This window comes from Amblyomma mixtum, chromosome 3 (assembly GCF_055824585.1).
Source record: "Amblyomma mixtum isolate Tamu chromosome 3, ASM5582458v1, whole genome shotgun sequence".
NCBI lineage: Eukaryota > Metazoa > Arthropoda > Arachnida > Ixodida > Ixodidae > Amblyomma > Amblyomma mixtum.
Window position 1 is genome coordinate 379,649,278 of NC_143014.1, and position 22,268 is coordinate 379,671,545.

Consider the following 22,268-nt stretch of genomic DNA (forward strand, 5'->3'; position numbering starts at 1 on the left):
AACTCCAACTGTTGGCCGGAGGAGCAAGGACCTGGTCTAGTTTCACGCAAATTAATAGCAGCACCTTGTACTTGGTTGTTCAGACGACTTGGCCTGGAGATTGTTTCAGTTCTGAGGTGGGAACCTGGACTAATGCTTCTTGTGCAGTGGTGTAAGTAATCTCTTGCCCACTGTTTGAGCTTCATCATACAGATTAGAAAGGGCTTCTTTGGCAATGCAGTGTTAGGAACCTTATACACATGCACTTTTGTCTTATCTTTCAGATGTGCCCTGTGTGGCTGTCAAGTTAACGTCCAAGATTTAACACATCTCTGGTGTATACTGAAGTGATGCAGGCATTACCAGGACAGCAGCATCTCTGCTATGTTTTCATGCGACGGTGCAAGATGTCAAACATCAACCACTTTTGATTCAGCCACATCTTGCAGGTAAGAGAAAGCCTGTTTGCAAGATGCAGCTTAGGAGGTTCTATGAGTACAGTGTTCATCACAGTAAGGCAGTGCACTTGCTATTGACTGCTTGGCTTTCAGTGTCCATGCACGCTGTTTGAATTTTGCTTCTGTTAAAGGCCTCCACAGTGATTGACTTCTTGAGTTTATGGTGAGCCGTAGCACTCTGCTGAAATGCCGCTTGCAATGACATCATATGCATATATGTTTTTGGTTAGCTTATTTTATTGCCTGTGTTGTCACTCCTTGCCATTTTCTGGTCTTATTTGCTTCCGACTCCTCATTGGCCATTCTACATGCACCTGACTGACTGTGCTTTTGGTTACTCTAATATTTTTCACTTCTGCAGGCTGCTGAACAGAGCTGGATTTGACTTCCCCTTGTTACCGTCTAGTTGGCATCCTCCTTGCAAGAAAAGCGATGTTTGGAACACCTAGCGAGCTCTTCATTGCCATCCACATCACAGCAACTTCATCATCAGCGCATCTGTTGTGAACAAGGCCTGGGGCCAAATGAATGTTTGATTTAACAATTGGTTGCTGCTCGACACTTTCCTGCCATCCAAGTGCTTACCATCGTAATGTCAGCCAAACCAGTGAAGCTACCTCCTCCATGGCTTCTAACATTAATTTCCTGGTCCCTTTCTTTTATTGTGTGGTTGTATGCACTGGATTCAATAAAGAGTAACGCAGTGACTGAAAAGTGTGCTAGCACATGCATTTATGGCTCATTACTACAGCCATACATCCCTTGTAATGTGGGCTTATTGTTCGGGTCATTGCAAATCAGCTTTGAGTTCATTTTTGAGTGTATACCAGAAAAATGAACTGTAACATTTTTAAAGATTTAGAGGGTTTAAAGGCAGCACTAAAAATCAGTCTTGAAATGCGTAAGATATTACAGGCACCCATTTCGGAAAAAAAAAGGAACGTCTAAAAAAAATTCTAGAAAAGTTCTACCTCAGAAGTTTCCTAGCCGTATACAAGCGTAGCGTTAGCAGAGCTAATAGAGGGCTAGTAAACGTCTAAGTCTAAAACACTGCTTAGATGAAACTTCTTCTAGACGTCAAGCTTTTTCCTCCGAGACTTTTTTTAGACGTCTATTAGCGCTTTTTGTGTTTCGTGGGTGGTACGGGCTTACCATGAGCGAGCAAGCCTACCAAAGGCTGATGGTCGGAGTAAATCTCAAAGCGATGCCCGAACAGATATTTGTGGAACTTTTTCAGCCCAAAAACAACAGCCAAGGCTTCTTTTTCGATGTGAGCATACCCCTGCTCTGCTTTACTTAACGTTCTGGAAGCATATGCAATATGCAAAAACGCACTGCAGGCACCAGAATACACTTCCTAGCTGTCCTCCGACGGGACGCGCAGGCGCATTCCGGGCCGCGTAGGAAAACGCATCGCCATCATCTAATGGCCCTACCGCGGGATGGCATCTTCTGGTCGTTGGAGGATCGGGGTTGTCCACTTGGCCTACAAGAAATACGCCACCGAACCGGCTGTCGACACATCTGCGCAGACTGGCAGTCGTCCCGGCAAGACTGGTAACCGCTGCTTCTGCGTACTGCAGACACTAGCATATACTTCCTGGCCGTCCTGCTCCCACGGTACGAATCGACTGACGACGACGCGCAGGCAGATACCCGGCCGTGTTAGAAAACGCATCGCCATCATCTAATGGCCCTACTGCGGGGTGGCATCTGCTGGTCGGTGGAGGATCGGGATTGTCCGCTTGGCCTACAAGAAATACGACACCTAACCGGCTGTCGACACATCTGAGCAGACTGGCAGCCGTCCCGGCAAGACTGGTAACCGCTGCTTCTGCGTACTGCAGACACTAGCATATACTTCCTGGCCGTCCTGCTCCCACGGTACGAATCGACTGACGACGACGCGCAGGCAGATACCCGGCCGTGTTAGAAAACGCATCGCCACCATCTAATGGCCCTACTGAGCGGGGGGCATCTGCTGGTCGGTGGAGGATCGGGATTGTCCGCTTGGCCTACAAGAAATACGACACCTAACCGGCTGTCGACACATCTGAGCAGACTGGCAGCCGTCCCGGCAAGACTGGTAACCGCTGCTTCTGCGTACTGCAGACACTAGCATATACTTCCTGGCCGTCCTGCTCCCACGGTACGAATCGACTGACGACGACGCGCAGGCAGATACCCGGCCGTGTTAGAAAACGCATCGCCACCATCTAATGGCCCTACTGAGCGGGGGGCATCTGCTGGTCGGTGGAGGATCGGGATTGTCCGCTTGGCCTACAAGAAATACGACACCTAACCGGCTGTCGACACATCTGAGCAGACTGGCAGCCGTCCCGGCAAGACTGGTAACCGCTGCTTCTGCGTACTGCAGACACTAGCATATACTTCCTGGCCGTCCTGCTCCCACGGTACGAATCGACTGACGACGCGCAGGCTGATACCCGGCCGTGTTAGAAAACGCATCGCCATCATCTAATGGCCCTACTGCGGGGTGGCATCTGCTGGTCGGTGGAGGATCGGGATTGTCCGCTTGGCCTACAGGAAATACAGTTGAGCCCACTTATAACGAACTTGATCGTCACGCGGCATTTGTTCGTTGTATCCAAAGTTCTTAGTAAGTGGACCACCTATAATACGGGCAAAAAGAGCAAGCGGGACGAAAGTTAACTTTATTTTTGAAAAAAGTCCGTGATGCATGTCTGCTTCTTCAAAGCTGATCGCATCACTGCCGTTTGTAATTTTTACAGCGCGGTAATATGTTCATCGCCAAGGCCTCTGCTGCACACGAGTTCCTTAAGCGACGCGATGTAACCGATCGCGGTTGAAGCGTTCACAGCAACCGGCGGTAGAGCAGCATCCTCGTCATCGTCCTCGTCGGTCTCTGGGCAGTCAGGAAGGGCTCGCACTTCACGCACAATAGCTTCGTCAGTGCATGCCTCCGCATTGTCGGCGTCGTCATCAGCAGAAACGAAACCGCGCCAAACACCGCCGGCTCGGTCAACTACGGGGGCTCGAAAGCTTCGCGTTCGCTCTAACCAGTGTTGAGGCCACAACAGTTCGTTCTATGTGAGACACTGTGCCATTGCCCCAATATATATATTTTGACAGTAGCACCGCCCTCGTTCGTACTAAGCCAGCGTTCGTTATATCTGCGGCTGTTATAAGTGGGCTCGACTGCTTTCGCCACCGAACCGGCTGTCGACACTACTGAACGGACTGGCAGCCGTCCTGGCACGACTGCTAACTGCTGTTTTTACGTACTGCAGGCACCGTATTGTTTTTTCGACCGCAATGTTGAAACCATGAACGATCGTCTTACAGATATCATTACGGAGTGCGCAGTAGAAGTAGGCTGTAGGATGGCTCGACAAGATACCAGGAAGCTATCTCAGGAGACTAAAGATCTGATTAAGAAACGGCAAAGCATGAGGACGTCTAACTCCATAGACAGAATAAAACTACTAGAGCTGTAGAAGTTATTACATCACACCAGGCCACGAGACCCGGGATGAATGTCTGCAGGCACTGGGTGTACAACTGGGGCGGGATGGCCTCCATCGGGGTGAAACAGAGCAGCGGCTGCGCCCGGACCCAGGAGGCGAGCAGGTCGACCACCTCGCGCGACGGGTTCGTCGGCGTCATGTGCGTCAGCGAGGTGGCCAGGGAGGCGCAGAACAGCGGCGAGATGTTGGCCAGCTCCTTGAGCATCTCGGCCGAGCTCGGGATGAGGCTGAGGTAGTCCCCGACCACATGGCGCACGATGTGCAGCGACGGCTCCGAGGTGCAGCCACACACGTGCATCCAGAAGCCGACGCAGTTGAGGACGTTGTGGTTCTTGAGCGCGATGGAAAGCGAGACGAGGCGCGACAGCAGCGGGACGCGCACGTCCATGACGCTCGGGTTGGCCGAGGGGAACAGGATGAAGAACACCTTCTGGCACATGTCCGACTTGGCGTACTGAAAGCTGCTCGCGATGATCTGCAGTTCGCGGATCGCCGACAGCTTCCGACGTCGGCGCATGTGCGCCGCGGACTGCGGATGCTGCTGCGGCATTCGCCGCTGGTCGTAGTCCTGAAAGACGAACTCCTCGGCAATTTCCTTCGCGACGTGCGCATATGTCGGACTGCGGCCTTCGTTGGCGAGCAGTTTCTGGATCTGGCGCAGCGCTTCGTACACCACGGTGGGGAACTCGAGCTTCCTCACGGAGACCCTGACGTCAGTCATCGTAGATCAGCTTAGCGTGCGACGACCACGGTGCACGCGCGTTTTTTCATTAATCAGATGCTCACGCGCTGCTGCTTGGCGCTGAAAGCATGCCAGTAGACTGCTCCTACGACGCTACAAACGACGCGACAGTGCATATTCAGCCGCTTAAAAAACGCCAGCCGCCATGTTTTTCTTTCGTTTTGTTTTTGCTTTTCTTGTTACTAATGGTGTCTTCGGCTGACACGTACTGCCTCCGTGCCGGTGCGCAGGAATGATGTCAAATACTACACGAGTGGCACGTCTCCTTGCACATCAGCTGAACGTGCGAAACACTCGCAGAGTGCCGTTGCTCTTCCTGCCGTCTCTTAACCGAGGCCTCCGAGATCCTCGATATCTCAGAGGCTATTCCTATGAGCGGCCGACGCCAACGAGCGCAGTCTTCAGAACAATGCAGTACCGCGCTTGAAACAGGCGTTGATAGAATCGGCGGGAAACGCGGGACCAACGAGCCTGCTCGTGAGATACTCGATTAATTATGGGGGCGCAACTTTGTAAGACACCACACCAAGGCGTTATGCTTGCCGGTTTCGATGCATACGCCTTTAGAGCTTCAGATAGAGTAACTTTCGAAAATATCAGCAGGTGATCCTCAAACCGCTAAGCGCCCCACATTGTCGCTTTATTGATATCCTTTAACCTGCGCATACGTTGGCAAATAGTTCGATGTTATAAAGTGCAGGCATGCCGGATGAACAGCATATGCCGTTCGCTGCAAGAGCCAAGGCAGAACTTGCAAGACTAAAAATATTGACAAACCTTTAATTTCCTCATAACGGAAGGCACGGCTTTGCCGGCCGGTGGCTGCGTGATTGCAGCGCGAATAAATGCATTGCAGCTGCTGTAATATTCAACATTTTTTTAAAAAATGTGCCTACTTGTAATGCTTCGTCCGTTTTTCCTCTTCGTCGATTCTGCGTCAACCAACGAGCGTGAACAGCGTCGTCTGCTAGCGCGCGCTGCACGACGAGATTGCACCGCGCTCCACCGTCGGTCTCCACGGTGGCGCGGTGGCAGTCGTGCTCGTCCCACCCGAATGTACGGCACTGCACCAGTGGCATCCAGCCGAACGTGGGGCACCACACGAGTGCGTAGAAAACTCCACAAGTGCCGTCAGCCGAAGACACCATAAGACGCAGTGAAATAAGCTATAGTCGGATACAACTTAAGTCTGCAGTGAAGCTCCGCCCACATTCAGCCTCCGCGCACAGTATTCCTCCACGACAAAAACATAGTCCGCTGCTTAAACGTTTTTTGTTACGTAAACAAGAAGTTTTATCACAACAAAAAAATTATGAGCTCTAGAATTCTTATACATGGACTGTCTGATATAGTCAAACATTAAAGAGCTGATTTTGTTTACAGTTGCGATTGGGCAGCGAAGTAATACAAGACGCCGCGAACCGCGGCCCAGTGTTAGCAACTGCTGTTTTTTTTAAGTTGTATCCTACTATATCTCTGTGCGTTTGGACTGCACAAATTAAAAATTTAATTCTCATTTATTAAATGAAAGCTTTTATTATTAATTTTAATTGTTTTTCCTTAATGTAATATATTTACAAAATATACTCTCATAGCTATTATGACCGTTTGGCTTGCTTTTTATACCAGCAAGCAGACAAGGCGAGCCAACAAGCATAGACAAGTTATAAAACCCAACAGTATCCGTGTGGAGGTGTATACCAGCGATTTTCTGCTGCTTGTAAGTTCGGGTTCACATTTACTTCCAGCGCTGTCGTTCCGCAAAACTCCTGCTCTGCTGTAACGCAGCAGTTGTCAGCCTGTGGATACACCTCCCGAATTCGTGCACCGCTGGTCTCTTTTGGCACCACGAAGTGTTCGACCGTGCCCCCACAGGCCGTGGAGCTGAGTTCGCTTTTGCTCAACTGATGTGGCTCATGTACGAGGTGCTCGCGAGTTGTTGATCTTGGGCTGTTTGCGGGCGAGTAATGAACAACGACATTGACCCGAGATGGTTTTCTAGTGCGTGCGCGCCAGTGTGCGTGACGCACTTTCCGTGTGCTTTTACCACATGTGAACGCTGAGATTTTCACCGTTTCTCGGTAGTCGCGACGCTTGTTTTTCCCCGGAACTTTAAAGTTTTGTTTTATTTAGAGTTTCACGCGGTCTCTGCGGTCGACGTCGTGCGCAGGGACCGTGTCTTATAGCTTTGCTGCGCGGATCTTCATGCACTGAGCGAGAAAATTGCGAAAGCAATGTAACTTGGTGACATCGGCTTCCTGCATCGCATTCCAGCAGTTGTCGGACTTGCATTCTTTTTCTTTACTGCGACTAGATTGCCACAGTTGGCAAGTTCATGTAATGCCGTTTGTTTTTGCCGTAGTTGGCCGCCGCGGTGGCTCGGTGGTGATGGCACTTGGCTGCTGTCCCGAAAGACGCGGATTCGATCCCGGCCGGTCGAATTTTGCTGGAGGCGAAGTTCTCGAGGCCCGTGTACTGTGCGATGTCAGTGCACATTAAAGAACCCCAGCTGCACGAAATTTCCGCAGCCCTTCTCAACGGCGTCCCTCATAGTCTGAGTCGCTTTGGGACGTTAAACCCCATAAACCAAACCAAACCTATTTTTGCTGTAGTAGTTTCGAAATTTACACGGCTAAAATCGGCAGCGGAATTTTATCTTGCAAGCCCAGGTATGCTTCGATTTTGGGCTGCTTAGGTGACGTCCGGCACCTGATTTCCGTAGTTACATTTTAACGCCATAGCGTTCAAGGCTCCATTACGCAGAAAATGCGGCGTCGACGTTATGAGTGAAAAATCACGGGCATGGCTCTGGCAGGTGGCCCACCTAGGTCACGTGACCTTGCGCCGTCATCACAACCTGCTCCCCGGAGAGTAAGCAAACTGCCACCGTAGCAAGTGACAGTTAATGATTGGTCGATCGGGAAGAGAAACCTGGGCTACACACGGCCTACCTGCTGGGAGCACCTACCATCGCAGGGCAGTGGCACATCGCTTAAAGGTGCACAGAAGAGGAATCTGAACTCGCATTTATACCGCTGGAACTCGATCTACACGTTCCGAGCATTCTTAGAAGCTTTGAATTATTGCCCTGTGCAGCCGATTTCCCTCATTTAAATCGGATTAGCGTCCGCAGACGGTGGGAGGAGTTGACCAACCTTTCAACGAGTCCCGTGGCGGCTTGCCGCTCTGCCACCGGCGGAGTGATACGTAGTGATTGGCGAAAGCAAAAAGTCGCGCACGTATTTTATTTCCGTGGACCTAATTTGCAGCTGTGTAGTCTCTGACTAGATCTATTTATTCACGGAAACCTCAAAACAAAATAAAAGCGAAAGCATAGCCGCCACGCGACTGCCTGAAAGTCACTCCATGCATTGGTCGACTCCTCCCACCGTCTGCAGGGAATTCAAAAAAAGAAAAGCTGGAGCCGGACGTTAATCTGATTTAAATTAGAGAAATGGGCCGCACAGGACAATAATTCGAAGTTTATAAGAACGCTCGGATCGTGTAGATCGAGTTCCTGCGGCAAAAAGACGAGTTCAGATTCCTCTTCAGTGCACCTTTAACCGCTGCACCACTGCACTGGGATGGGTATGAGGACTCCCAGGAATCCATGAATGTGAAGTAGGGAATGGCCTGCATGTATGGGAATTAGCCCATTACGCTGTTGCATCATATCCTTAAGGCAGAGCTTAAGTGTCTCCTCCAATCATTTTTTCGGCCGTGGCTAGAGTTCCGTCGAGACTGAACTACAACTTGCACTAGAGTTCCGCCCAGGTGGAAGTGCATCTGCCAGTAGAGCTGTGCCTAGGAAGGATTGAAACTGGCTCTAGACTTTTGTCGGGATGTAAAGAAAATTTAAAGCTATATCCAGGAAGTTCAGATTCCTGTGCATTTATATGTCTTTTATAAAGCAGCCGGATGCGCTTCTGCAGCCGTCGGTGGCTGCAGGGTGCTCACCAACGTTTTGGGAAGAGGTATTGGTGTCTGGACGATTAGGTGACCACTCATTTTGATAAAGAAGATCATGCCATCATCATCACAGAGCGGTTTGAATCGACTGTTGCTTCCATCATTGTCGGAATGAAAAAATCGTGCAGCAACAAATATTCGTACATTTTATGACAATATGCACTAATGCTGATCTCATCAAAAATGCGAATATCCAGATGAGGCACAAGACGCTGGTGTAAAGTATGGACAGAACTGACCTCGTTGTTCGCTTAACGATTCTAGAATCTGGCTTTCTTGATGGCTTACAAAAAGTGCACAAAAATACTGCGGGTGTACTCTAGTAGTATCACTGCTAAAAACCATGTACACAAGCGTTAACTGATGCGTACATGTTTCACTGAGATTGATGCCAACAAAGAGAGTTCAGCTTAAGTTAAGGACAATGCAGTGAGCTATGGAAAGAAAAATGATAGATGTAACGTTAAGAGATCGGAAGCGGGTGGAATGGGTGAGGGAGCAAACGCAAGTTGAAATCAAGAGGAAGAAGTGGGCTTGGGCAGGGCATGTAATGCGAAGGCAAGATAACCGCTGGTCCTTAAGGGTAACGGAGTGAATTCCCAGAGAAGGCAAGCATAGCAGGGGCGGCAGAAGGTTAGGTGGGCGGATGATATTAAGAAATTTGCGGGGATACAGTGGCCGCAACTGGCGAAGGACAGGGTTAATTGTAGAGACGTGGTAGAGGCCTTTGCCTTGCAGTGGACTTAGTCAGGCTGATGATGATGGCGATTCTCTTCAGCCTTCTTGGGATGCAGTCCCCATAACTTTGCTTTCTTGGTGGTTGTGCAAAACAGGCACTCATTATCGACCTCAGCCACCAGACCAAAGCTGGCTTTAATGCTGCTCAACTACATCTCTGTGGCAGTTTTAGCGATGGTTTACGTAGCATTGTAGTGCACCAGATGAGGTCAGCATGGCTTCTTAACTGTGGGCCTTTTTAGCCATGGTCTGTGATACAGAGTGCCACTTAAAAAAGCAACGCCTTTCTGAGTTGGCCTTTCTGACAATTTTTACTTGAACTGGTTCCTGTACACAGCATAACCTGTGCTTCAGATCAGCTGACTTCAGCTGTGTGGTATGTGAGAACATACAAGGTGGGAAGGAAGTCAAAGTAATGACTGCTTTTTTTTTTGCTTTTCAACAGGGCCCTTGGTTCTTGTGTGCGGAGCTCGCAATGGCTGCCGGATGCTCTCCACCGTGGCAGCGTGTTGGAGGAAGTCGTGAAGAGAATGGAACCAGCAGTCCCTCGGGCTCAAAACTTGGGCCCACTGATGCGACTCCAGAGCGACCATTCAGCCGTAACACGGCATCTCCCGAAGACAGCTGTGCCATCTGCTTGGGAGCTCTGGAGAACAAATCCTTCGCAGACAGCTGCTTCCATACCTTCTGTTTCGTCTGCCTCGCCGAGTGGGCCAAGGTGAAGGCAGAATGCCCTCTGTGCAAGCAGCGTTTCAAGAGTATCATTCACAGTGTCCGCTCACTCGAAGACTACGACCAGTGTTTTGTCAGCGAGCTGCAGCGTGCTCCGGCAACCATGATAGATGCCTATGATCGGAGGTTTCGGTTCCCGACCACGATGACCGTCGAGCGACGGCAGGAATTAATGCGACAGGAGCAGGAGAGGCGCGACCGGCAGCTTTCAAATGCAACTCACCGAAACCAGCACCGGCACCTTCCTCGGGGCGCCATCACCAGTGCTGAAAGGCTCGACCTGTATGTCCGTGGCCTGTGGGCCGTTCCTCACGCATCCCACTATCGAGAAGCGTCGCCCGAGTTCTATCGTGGCAATCCAGCTTGCACTCACCGTCTGGTCCCCTGGTTGAACCGTGAGCTAAATGCTTTGATACAGGAAGATCAAAGCCACATCATGTACGCCACGGATTATGTCAGCTTGCTCATCATGGAGTTTGACATCAGGCACCCCGAGTTTGCTCGCCGCATGGAGGCTCTGCTGCATGAGCACACGGAGCATTTTGTCCACGAGTTTTACTCGTACGCTACCTCAGTGCATGACATGGCAGCATATGATCAAAACACAGTGTACAAGCCACACCATCTGGCCTTTGCACAGGGAAACCCTGTCAACAGATTCAGGCAGACCCTACAGCTGCAGGTGCAGGTAGCAGCATCAACATCACGTGATGAGCCACTCGCTGTTGAGCAAGACTCACCGCAGCCAGGCCCCAGTGGTCTGGCTGTGGTGCGAGAAGAGGTCACTGCCACAGTCGTGGACGCTGACTCCGACTCCGACAGCTCGGACTGCGTCGTGGTGAAAGTGGTCAAGCCGCATCCGGAGCGGACTCCTGTTGTGATCGACCTTTCGTCTTCTGATGAGGATGACAAGAGCGTGCCACAGGGGGAGAGACGCGAATGTTTGCCCGAGATGGACGCCAGACCGAGACATTCAAACTACTTATCGATGGACCGCAACGTTCCTCAGTGCCGTGCTGCAACTGACTCATCGCTGTCATCGGATGATGAGCATCTTCAAAGAAGTTACCCAGGGACACGCTCACCAGGTTATTCTAGTTTAACGCGTGACAGGCGACAACGGACTTCCGAAACGGGGAGCCCTTTGTGGTCCAACACTGGGCGGCGAAGACAGGGCTTGCACCTTTCACGTGTAATTAAGAAAAAATTTTGAGTGCAAAGTGCCTGTTTTCATTCATACAGAAGCTGCCTGTTCAATAAGTACTGCATGGTACAGTGTACATAACGCATTTTCAGGACTTGAAAACATTTTGGCACTATAAAATGTGTAGCAAAGATAAGCTTTTAGCTTGATGGTAGGTAACTAGTGGTTTTGCTCTTTGGCAAAAGCTAACTACAGCAAGGAGAATGCTGTATAAAAATTCATAATGAATATTGTAAGGTGCAGAGGCCACAGTGAATGCTGAATGACTAGAAAATCCTCACTGATAGACAAAGGTGTGTCAACACCACAGGTACATTACTGAGGAGATGGTGTGTGAGTAGAGGTTGTTTTATAATAACAAAACATGCAATACCAATACTGGGAATGCAATGCTCTACAGCTCGAAGAATATACAGGCAGCTCCATTATAGGAAAGTTTCAGCACTGGATGATTGACCCCATAACTGACACCTAGCTTGGTTTGTGATAGGACAATGCTATGAAGCCTTGCTCTTGATGACTGCGACATTGCCAAATGGCCCGACAAGCTCCTTATGCTGTCGGATGTGTGCAACAAGTACACCTTGAACTGCTTTCAGGCTACTTTTCCTCTTGGTATTTAATATCCTTTTTCAACTTTAATGCTTCGTCTTTTGTACAAACTGGTTGTTCCTTTCTCTATTGGAGGGGCCTATATACAACGTGCCTCAGCTACGAGGGACCAAGATTTAAAAAAATCAAAGTGTTCTTCTCAGCTGAAAGAAAGTGCATGTTAGAAGCTATGAGAAGTATGTAAAACCCTTCAGACACTGGCCTCACCAAACCCAGCGATGCCAGCACGATCACTCCACCTGCTCTGCAAAATGCAATAACATATTGCACACTACTGCACTGTCCTACCTGTATCACCTCCGCACTACATCACTGCCCTGGATCATATGCAAACTTGAACGTTGCCTCTACACAGTCATTGTGGAAAATTCAGGTTGCTGTTTACCAGCCAACGCTCAATTGGCTCAACTTTCCGCCCCGTTGCAATTAGCCTTTACACAAGCCATACAACCACCCTACTAATTCCCTGGTTGACCCCTGACCAGTTAGAAGATCAGCAAATGACCTTGGTGGAACAAGCTCGTTTCACCCTCGATGACAATAACAAATTTACCAAATCAAGGCTGCCTCTCTCTCTCTCTCTAAACAAATTAAATGGAGCATAAACATCACAATTTCTGCATGTTGCACAGGCACACAAAAAAATACCGCAGCAACTGAACATCAACCCAACGGAACATCAAGTGCTTAGCCCGATGTGAGCAGCATCACTTGGTTACGAGGCAGATGAGTGATTGTTGCCACAGTAACTGGGCTTGACAGCTCTCATTTCCCGCACTGAGATTGCACGCTCCCAGCAGCTGCACCTGCCTGCTCCCGTCTATCGGCAGTTGCTGCAGTGTGATGATTCATGGTCATCCGGTATTTTCTAAACAAATATAAACAGAACCACACGTCACCCTTAGAGCACCTTTGTCATCGATAGTAGGTGCTGACTGACAACAGGGGCTAAAGTTGTCTTCGTCGATTTTCCAGACGAGCGCACCTTGCAAGTCGATCTTGGCAGGCTCGCGGTAATCACCGCCTTCAAACCGATTTTTCCGCGCACTTAAGACATCCTGTCAGCACCTTGATTGTAAACGACGTGTAAAAAAAGCTGCAGAGCCGTGGAATCAGCTGTTTTTCTTTCTGGCTGCCATGTTCACGATGGATGCATATGTGGGTGGATGCATGGAGGATGGGTGGATGGATAAGGCTGAATCCTTTGAATCGGGCAGCAGTTTGCGCCACCTAGCCTACGTTTTTTCGTCATTAGCGCATCCTTGCAGCAGCAAAATTGACTAAAGAGCAAACGTAATTGCAAATCTAAGAATGATCCTTGTTCTAGTTGGTGTTGTTGAGTTAGAAACACAACTTGCTAGCAAAATAAAACATTGTTCATTTTATTCACTGCGTCTTTACAGCATGACGTTAGCCTACGGTCCCTTGCCATGCAAATAAATGCTTTCGGGCAGATCTGTGCTACTAACCGCTAAAGTCCCTAGATAATCTGACCTATGGACTTCACTGGCCACTACTGATTGGCTGATTCCGCGGTTCGCATCTCGCGGTGCCGTCATTTTGACGTCACGCTCTCAAACTTGAGAGCGATATTGAGAGCAGTGCAGAGTACGGGCCCTGGTGCACTATGTACAGCTAGAGAGGCCGCCCTGAACTGAGGCAATAAATAATTTCCTGCACTGCAGCGGGCCCTCGACACAACACCTCAACGACAGCTTTTTTTTTCCCTATGGCCAGAAAAGGACACTGTGAGGCAAATAGCCTGTTATTTCTTGCAGTGCACCATCTTGAGCGGGCCACACATGCTGCGATGCGAGAGAGTGGCAAGCTATGCAGCGCACACAGCCGACACAAGGCACATAAAGAGATCTCTGTAGCACCTCTGTTTGCACAAGGTCCATTGACATGCCTAATTTTGCCTGGTCAATTGCACCTTTATCAGCTACTTGAACCCACTGAGTTGCTGCCATTTCATGCCCAACATACGCATTGTCATCAAGCAAGCCAAGCCGAGAAGTGGTCGCAGCAGTGGCGGCATAGCTACACAGCCAGAATTAAATGTCAACACACAAGAGCGAGTCGATAGAAGGGGTCATAAGTGGCACTAATCACCCACGCCTCAAAGAAACGCAACAACGGTAGGATGACGCAGATGAACAAGGGTAGCATTAACATTCTGTAGTCAAAAAGAAAAAAATGGGATGAAACGGTACAGAAAAAGGATAGGGAAAGGATGAGAAGTATGAGAGTGGAGTACTTGGGCAGTGTAAGGAAAGTAGCTGGAGCTGCCAAAAGTGGTGCCGGCGAGAGGCCGAACGTAGTGCAAGCATTTTGTGACTGCCAACCTTCCGGTAGTGCTAGCCAGCCTACTGAAGTTAAGAGAGGCCAAATGATCGCATACACACCAAGAGCAAATGCCACGGTCCTTTGGCAGCTGTTTTTACTGGTCATAAAACTTCTGCCCAAAGTTCCATGTAGGAAAAGATTTCGCCATGATTAGAGGTGCAAGCACTGATTAGTGGAGAGCAAGGAGATGCTCAGCCAGCTGACCCCATGGCAAAACCTTTGCAAAGAGAGATAGCTATGCAACACAGCCAAGCTAACAGGGGAACACATTTACGCAGTTGAGAACAGTTTCTTTTCTGCACAAGAAAGACACTAATTTAGACTAACGCTCTATCCTTTTGTACAGCATTTGCCCGTGTTGCACTCACTGGATGACAGAACCCAGTGGTCATTGAGGTAAACTCCATTCAAATAGAAAAGTGCAGATTTCAGTCAATGTGGCAGAGTTACTCTAAGATTCCACATAGCGTTAGGCAGAAGTTTTAAAACCAGTTCAAAAGCATCGATAAGACCTTGACAGTCCTCGTAGATAATGAGGGATCGAATACCTGCATTTTTCTAGCCTTTCATATTGGGGTAGCTACAGCATGGCGATGCCATGTACGAAAAAACTGCTTCAACACTTGCTATGCAGTGACGGTCATGCACTGTCAGCACACACAGTCACCTTGATCCCCACAGAACTCATTTTTCCAGTTGGGAGTCGTGGCAATCCCCCTCAGCCAGTGCTGGTCAAGCGTGCACACACCGCAGAGATGGGAAACACTGGGAAACCACTCTTATCTGAATATAATTACAGAATGCACTATCGCCACTTGGCATGACCCATAACCTTCAGCACTGCACGTGCTCTCAGGATGCACCTTCGTGCTGACCACTGCTGTGCTTCACAGTGACAGGATGTGTCGATGCCCTACGATGACCCCCACGCCCTCCATCAAACCAGTCTATGCAGAAATGTAACGGCAGTTGGTCAATGTGGGCACGATGATGCCAGCCTCCTCTTTTCAGATAACGATAGCACATAATACCAATCAGCAAGTCCCTGCAAGCGTGTCCCGGACTAAGGATACCGACCATGCAGCAGGGTTTTTTTTTTTTAACCCTCAAGCTCTCTTTGATTAAAGTTTTTCACCACCACCACCACCCCCTTCAAGCACTTGCAGACTGCGGGTCACATGAAGCATGACACGTGCACAGCAGTGTGTGTCATTAACTCGAACACTACTCCAACACACTGTTTGTTCCATTTGTTGAGGTGATGACCCAGGAGTTTTCACGACACAAAAAAGGTTACAGCATTAGTCACTCGCACTAAGTCACTGGAGCAAGTTTCATACGTGAAGCACCACCAAAGCTTTGTGTGGTGGGGGGGGGCTTGACATGGTGGAGAGTAGCTGAAGAACACACGAGCGGCTGGCAACGTTGTTTGGCAACACCTGTGTGCATAGTTGAAACACAGTTACAAAGCGCTAACAGCAACCGTCTTTGCACTGCTGCGACCACCATTTAACAACAGTCATAATGGTGAAAAACCAGCTGCAGCTAGGATGGCAACAGGAAGACCAGACAATAAAAGAATCCCTCTTGCCTCTTGTTGGCGTGCTTCTTCCTGACCACATCTCACCATTCCTTATTCAAGTCTAGATTAACTCTAACCCTAACGTAACTCTAACATTAACCACCCTATAGCTGCTGTACCTCACACTGTCAGGCACCTCCACATTCCGCATGATGTCAGCATAGGTAAAGATTATGCACCGGGCCACGGCACAGCAGTTACGATGTCACGCTCACCGCTAATGTTCTTCCAGGTTTGTCAGTACAAAACTTCCTGTTACCGAAATGATGATGTTTGCCTTTTTGCGGTGTTGTGGCCACCCAGTTCTTTCAAAAGTGTTCGTTCTGCTTTGATGTACCTTTGGCGCGTCCTACTGCTCGGTGGCGATGTTGAGTCTAACCCTGGGCCCATGACTGAGGCACAAGAGGACAAGCTAGACAATGTGGCTCTTGCGGTCCAGCAGCTGGAAACTAGCCATACCACAGTTCTGGAATCATTGAATAAGATCCTGAACATTCATATCAGCCTAAAGAATGACTTGGATGCACTAACAAAGCGTGTCGTTGAACTAGAATCTAAAATAGAATTGGCACCAGCTGCTCAGTCCCCATTCAGCCCGAATTTAGAATTGTCTAAAATGCAAGACAAAATTGACGATTTAGAAAACCGGTCTAGACGGTCGAATGTTCTTTTTTTATGGCATCCAAGATTGAAACGTGGGATACTTCAGAGCAGCTCGTGAATGATTTTTGCTCCAGCAAACTTGATGTCTTGTCAACCTCGATTGTGAGAGCGCATCGTCTGGGCCGTTCTTCGCCAAGTAAGAAGAGACCAATCATTGCGAAATTCTACAATGATACAGACGTTGAATCCTTACTAAGTAACGGTTCAAAGCTCAAGGGCACAGACTTCAGTATCTGTCGCGATTATTCTGAGGCCGTCCGACAAAAGTGCCGTCATCTCTGGCAGTACGCAAAGTCCGTGAAAAAGGAAGGTGACCACATTCTTCTCGCATTTAACAAGCTTCACATTAATAACGATGCCTATGAATGGGACACTGAGGCTGATCATGTAGTATGTGTTTCCCAGCACCCCACGCAAGAAGAATGACGTTCTTCTGTCACTTACTCAAATCAGATCCCAGCTTTCCTTTCTTCTCAAAGTTCGTCACGTAATACTCCCAAAACCATTTCTTTCCTTTACGCTAACATCAGAAGTGTTTTATCGAAAGATGTTGGAATATCTTCGCTAATCGACTCATGCTCCGCATCATTAGTAGCGCTAACCGAAACATGGCTCAGTGATGTTATTCCTGATGATTCGATTTTTGTCAGCCAGACACATTTTAACATCTTTCGTTGCGACAGACCGTACCAGAGAGGAGGTGGTGTACTCTTGGCGATAAGGGATGATTTGGCAACTGTGCCTCTCATGATTAGTTCTTTTCTTGAGTGTACATGGGTTTCTTTTAAGTGTTGTTTCATTGATATAATTATTGGTGTTCTTTACCGTCCTCCTAACATGAATAATGGCTTTTCTTCTGAATTTCATCGAATTCTGTGTGAAATATGAACGCGTTTCCCTAACTGTATTTTACTCATATTCGGAGACTTTAACTTCCCTAGTATAAACTGGTTCACACAATCCATCACAGCGAGTTAAACTGAAGCTAACATGTTTCTTCAATCATGTCTTGATTTTTCACTATCGCAACTCATTACCAATCCCACGCGTCGCACATCAAGTACTGCCAACATTATAGACTTAATATTAACAAATAATCCCGATATTTGTTCAGACATTATTCATTTAGATGGCATTTCAGATCATGACGTAATAACAGAACGCATTTCTGGTTCTTTTAACGAAAAGAAAACGACTGTTAAACAAATCAGACGTTACAACAGAGCTAACTATGAAAAAATAAACTCCGCATCAGAAATCTTTTTCGCCCAGTTCATTATTCAATATTTATTGCGCACTGTTCAGCAAAACTGGGATTTATTCAAGAGTACTTTCAATAAACTTCTTTCTTCTTTCCTTCCTTCTTTCTTTTTTTGTGTGTTTTTGATTGTGCACATTCCTTCATGGCTGATTGTCAATAGCATGTTTTCTTTCTTTGCCGCTGTTAAACTCACCTTAGCAATTGTTCAAGAACAATGTATCCACTCCTGCTTTGACTGCCAAGAGGCAGTTGGCAGTATTTTATAAATAAATAAAATAAATAACTTATTGATGACTTCGTTCCTTTAATGACCATTAGATGTAGCAGCAGTGCACCATGGTTTACTCAGAAGTTGCGACGTGCGAATAACAAGAAAAAGCGATTTTACCGGCAGGCAGTAAAAAATGGTGTTCTAAGCGTGTGGGAAAAGTACAAGAAATGCGACAAGGACTACCAGTCACTACTGAAATCCACTCGACGTCATTTTTTCAATCATGACCTGTCATCTCTGCTAACCAACAACCCTCGCCAATTCTGGCGCATCATCAATCCTGGCTTTCAATCCGACATTTTGCTTTCCGACAGCTACGGCGTCATAATTAAAGAGTCTGAATGTGCTCAGGTTTTCAACGACGCCTTCTCATTAGTATTCACCAAAGAAGACATTAGCTCATTCCCTGACTTAGATATAATCCAAGATATTTTCATGCCTGAAATAGTTATTATGAAACGGGTGTTTTAGCTTTATTAAACAATCTTAAAATAACTAATAGTTCGGATCACCTCGGCTTCAACAATAAGTTGCTGAAGAACACATCCCAACGCATTAGCGCTGTGTTGTCCTGTTTGTTTTCGCAATCATTATCACACGGATTAATCCCTAATGACTGGCGGGTAGCCAAAGTAATACCTATATTTAAATCAGGTGAGCATTCCTCTCCATTAAACTATCGACCCATCTCGTTAACCAGCACTGTTTGCAAACTCCTTGAACATATCATTCACAGCCAAGTCATCAGCTATCTCAAAGATCATACCATTATTTTCAATTATCAGCACGGTTTTCGCAAGGGATTTTCTTGTGATACTCAATTAGCTGGCTTTATTATTGACTTACAATTATCCCTTGACGCGGGCGTTCAGGTCGACGCAGTGTTCCTGGATTACTCAAAAGCTTTCGATTGGGTTCCTCATCAAAGACTTCTACTGAAACTAGCACAGCTTAACATACACCCTAACGTGCTCGCTTAGATTAAGGACTTTCTAACATCTAGAACTCAGTTTACCTCTGTTAATAATTCTAACTCTTCCTCTGCTAATGTGACATCTGGGGTACCACAAGGAAGCGTGTTAGGGCCTTTGCTTTTTCTAATCTATATTAATGATTTACCTGCCTGTGTAACATCTAGAGTTCGCCTTTTCGCTCATGACTCCGTAATTTACCGTAACATTACTACAGACAGTGACCGCCAATCCCTACAATCTGACCTGAACGCAGTAACCTCTTGGTGCTCATCATGGTTAATGACATTAAACGTTTCTAAAACTAAACTAATATCTTTCACTCGCCGTTCAGCTTGCATTCTAACCACTTATATTCTAAATGACAATACCGTGGAACTAACATCAACATACAAGTACCTTGGGGTGCACCTTCAGTTTGACCTAACATGGCATCACCATATCGACCTCACCCTAGCATCTGCCAACCGCTCACTTGGTTTTCATAAACGTAACCTCAGATAAGCCCTTATACACGTTAAAAAACTTGCTTATATAACTCTAATATGCCCTAAAATCGAATATGCTGTGGCCATTTGGGACCCTGTTCAAGCCTACGTTATCACTAACATTGAATCCTTGCAAAACCGTGCTGTTCGTATCATATTTTCAGACTACTCACCCTTCACAAGCGTTTCAGCATTAAAAAAACGTGCCGAACTGGAAGATTTGTCATATCGCCGTAAACTTGCTCGCTTAACCCTTTTCCATAAGCTTTATCACCACCCATCCCTTTGCAGTGATTTGTTTCAGTCACCTGATGCTATCTTTCCACGCCGTGATCATTCTTTCAAAGTCAAACGCGTAAACTGTCATTCATTGTCTTATGCCAATTCATTCATTCTCCGTACCATCACTGAATGGAATAGTTTGCCATCAGTCATCGCCACAGAAACTGACAATAAAAAATCTCAAGAGCTTCTTCACTGTGACGGAAATGTGTAAAAGTTTGCTGTTTTTGTTAGTGTTCTTTTTTCTTTGCGTGATGCCTTATGTTTTAATTAACGTTTTTGTTACACTTATTTGTTAAAATGTATCGCGATTACTTATGATTGTACCCCCCTATGTAATACCCTCTTCTGGAGGGCCTTTAGGGGTAACTTGAATAAATAAAATAAAATAAATAAATTTCCCAACCTGGGCTCTTCCATGTCCACTTCCGGTTCTCCTGTTTGCGGAAGGTATTTGTAATCCGTAAATTATCGTGAAAACCCGTTTATACCATATAAACGCATCTAAGGTTTATGGTTTATGGGGATTTAATGTTCCAAAGCGACTCAGGCTATGAGGAATGCCATAGTGAAGGGTTCCGGAAATTTAGACCACCTGGGGATCTTTAACGTGCACTGACATCACACAGTACACGGGCCTCTAGTATTTCGCCTCCATCAAAATTTGACCACCGTGGCCGGGATTGAACCTGCGTCTTTCAGGCCAGCAGCCGAGCGCCACAACTACTTAGCCACTACGGCGGCAAAAAATGCACCCTGTTTTCCCGAAGGAAATATTAAAAAAAAAGACCCATGTAAGGGTCGCACGCGTACCCAAACTTCCCCGACCCACACAGAAATAGCCTTCGAAATGCATGCGCACAGGAGCTTCCAGGTGCCACCCACGGATGGCGCCCAAGACCGTGGGTCATCGCCATCATCGTCGACTTTTTTCTCTGCCCTGAGCTCCCACTATCCATATTGGCATCACCAGCTTCAGCTTTTTGTGGCTGTCAAAGGCACGGGAACTGTGGTAGAGACGTAGTTCATTTTCATCCACGTATAAAGCAAGTGAGGAAGGCTCACTGAAATCCTTTTTTGACACTGCATTTCGCACTTTAGTGATCATGACGATTAGTCTTCAGTATCATCGAGCGCATCTGATATCCCCCGTTTCTTGAAAGCGTGACCAATGAGCTCCTCGGGATTGCTGGTGCAAGTGTGCGCGATCCAACTTCAGAGCTGTGCAGTCGTCTAGTTGCAGTAACTGCAGGTTCTCACTACCTCATTTTGTACGTGCAGCAGCACCTGACGCCGTACTTAGTTTTTGGCAGCTACTATTACCGTATATTTCCACGTGTAGGCTGACTCTGTCTTCCCTGGGCAGCCAAAGAGGGCAAGAAAATGGACGTTTACAGTTTCCTATAGGATGGTGTAGCTCAAAGCAACAGACGCATAACAATGCAGTCACGAGGTAATCAATGAGAGATGAATGGAGATCAAAACTGACAAAATGGCCCACTTCCCTGCATTCCACACTCACATACGCCCTGACTGACTAGCCCAATAAGTGGCAATCCGAACTGCCAACGTTTCTGTAGTTTCAGATTTTGGCTTGACAGACAGTGTGGAGATTAAAAGAGGTCTACTATCCCGCTAGCTGCGTGTAAAGAATTTTTTTTTGCAAAAATCAGGGTAAAAAGTTGGGAGTGCACAAATTACGAGAGTAAATCTGGTAATTATAACTGCCATCATCTCATTATTGCTCAAGAATTCTTAGATGTTGCCAGCTATACCCTTGACTCTGAATCCCACACCTAGTTGTCACCAATCTGGCAAACTGTGATAGCAGAGTACGTGTGTACTAACGTTGCATATGTCTCAATCATCTATATCCATAATCTTACTAAATTTGATGACACCTCAATTAATGCCCACCAGCTCCTTCAACTGCTCTGCTAAAATAGCCTCATTCAGTGACATTTTAGTGTCAAATGTTGCCAGGTTTGGCTTCCAAAGGCAGCCTGCACAGATCCAGAGATTCTGAATGCCAGGGGTTAATTGGTGCATTTTGGTAGGAGGTGGTGGCCATGTACTACACCAGAGTAGTTAATTCCTGTTTTCGTATGAGGACACATTTTCTTGTTCCCTCAGTGAGCCTTTCTAGTGTGGTTGAACATTTAATAGCATAACATCACTGGTTCTCAGCTCTGTTCGCCAGGAACAAGTAAAACCCCCAAGCCTGGTTCGTTAACTTCCTCAAAATTCGCATTGTTTTCTTTTTGTTTTGCTGATGGAGAATTGCAGCAGCACCAGGATCAAACCATGGGCCCCACGCACATGAGACTGGTGGCCATTATCTATGTCACTTCAACATTACCACCTCCGTAAGCATGCTTTCCTGTTTCGCACCATAAAAGCAGGAGAAGTGGCCTCCAGTGAGAAATAAGCCGCCCGCAACCCGTTTGCAGTTTTTGTACAC

The 22,268-nt window shown here is 47.3% G+C and overlaps 2 protein-coding genes and 1 long non-coding RNA gene across 3 annotated transcripts; 2 read left to right on the top strand and 1 right to left on the bottom strand.

The window, feature by feature from the left end:
* Positions 1-1,504, top strand: LOC149356961 (uncharacterized). Its single transcript, XR_016289852.1, has 3 exons — positions 1-151; positions 264-428; positions 799-1,504. It is a non-coding gene; the product is annotated as an uncharacterized LOC149356961 (long non-coding RNA).
* A 2,374-nt stretch (positions 1,505-3,878) lies between these two features.
* Positions 3,879-4,667, bottom strand: LOC149356962 (integrator complex subunit 15-like). The gene has a single exon (XM_089576474.1). It carries the CDS (start codon positions 4,665-4,667, stop codon positions 3,879-3,881), a length of 789 nt encoding a protein of 262 aa, XP_089432600.1.
* A 1,527-nt stretch (positions 4,668-6,194) lies between these two features.
* Positions 6,195-11,347, top strand: LOC149356963 (uncharacterized). The gene is made up of 2 exons (XM_089577867.1): positions 6,195-6,408; positions 9,841-11,347. Exons 1-2 carry the CDS (start codon positions 6,289-6,291, stop codon positions 11,338-11,340), a joined length of 1,620 nt encoding a protein of 539 aa, XP_089433993.1. The 5' UTR covers positions 6,195-6,288; the 3' UTR covers positions 11,341-11,347.
* The last annotated feature ends 10,921 nt before the right edge of the window (positions 11,348-22,268 follow it).

Bases quoted from the DNA above. Each gene is read 5' to 3' on its own strand.
- LOC149356962 (XM_089576474.1), bottom strand. From the start codon at position 4,667: ATGACTGACGTCAGGGTCTCCGTGAGGAAGCTCGAGTTCCCCACCGTG.
- LOC149356963 (XM_089577867.1), top strand. From the start codon at position 6,289: ATGACCGTTTGGCTTGCTTTTTATACCAGCAAGCAGACAAGGCGAGCC. The intron at 6,409-9,840 runs GTAAGTTCGGGT...GCTTTTCAACAG, and splicing joins CCAGCGATTTTCTGCTGCTT to GGCCCTTGGTTCTTGTGTGC.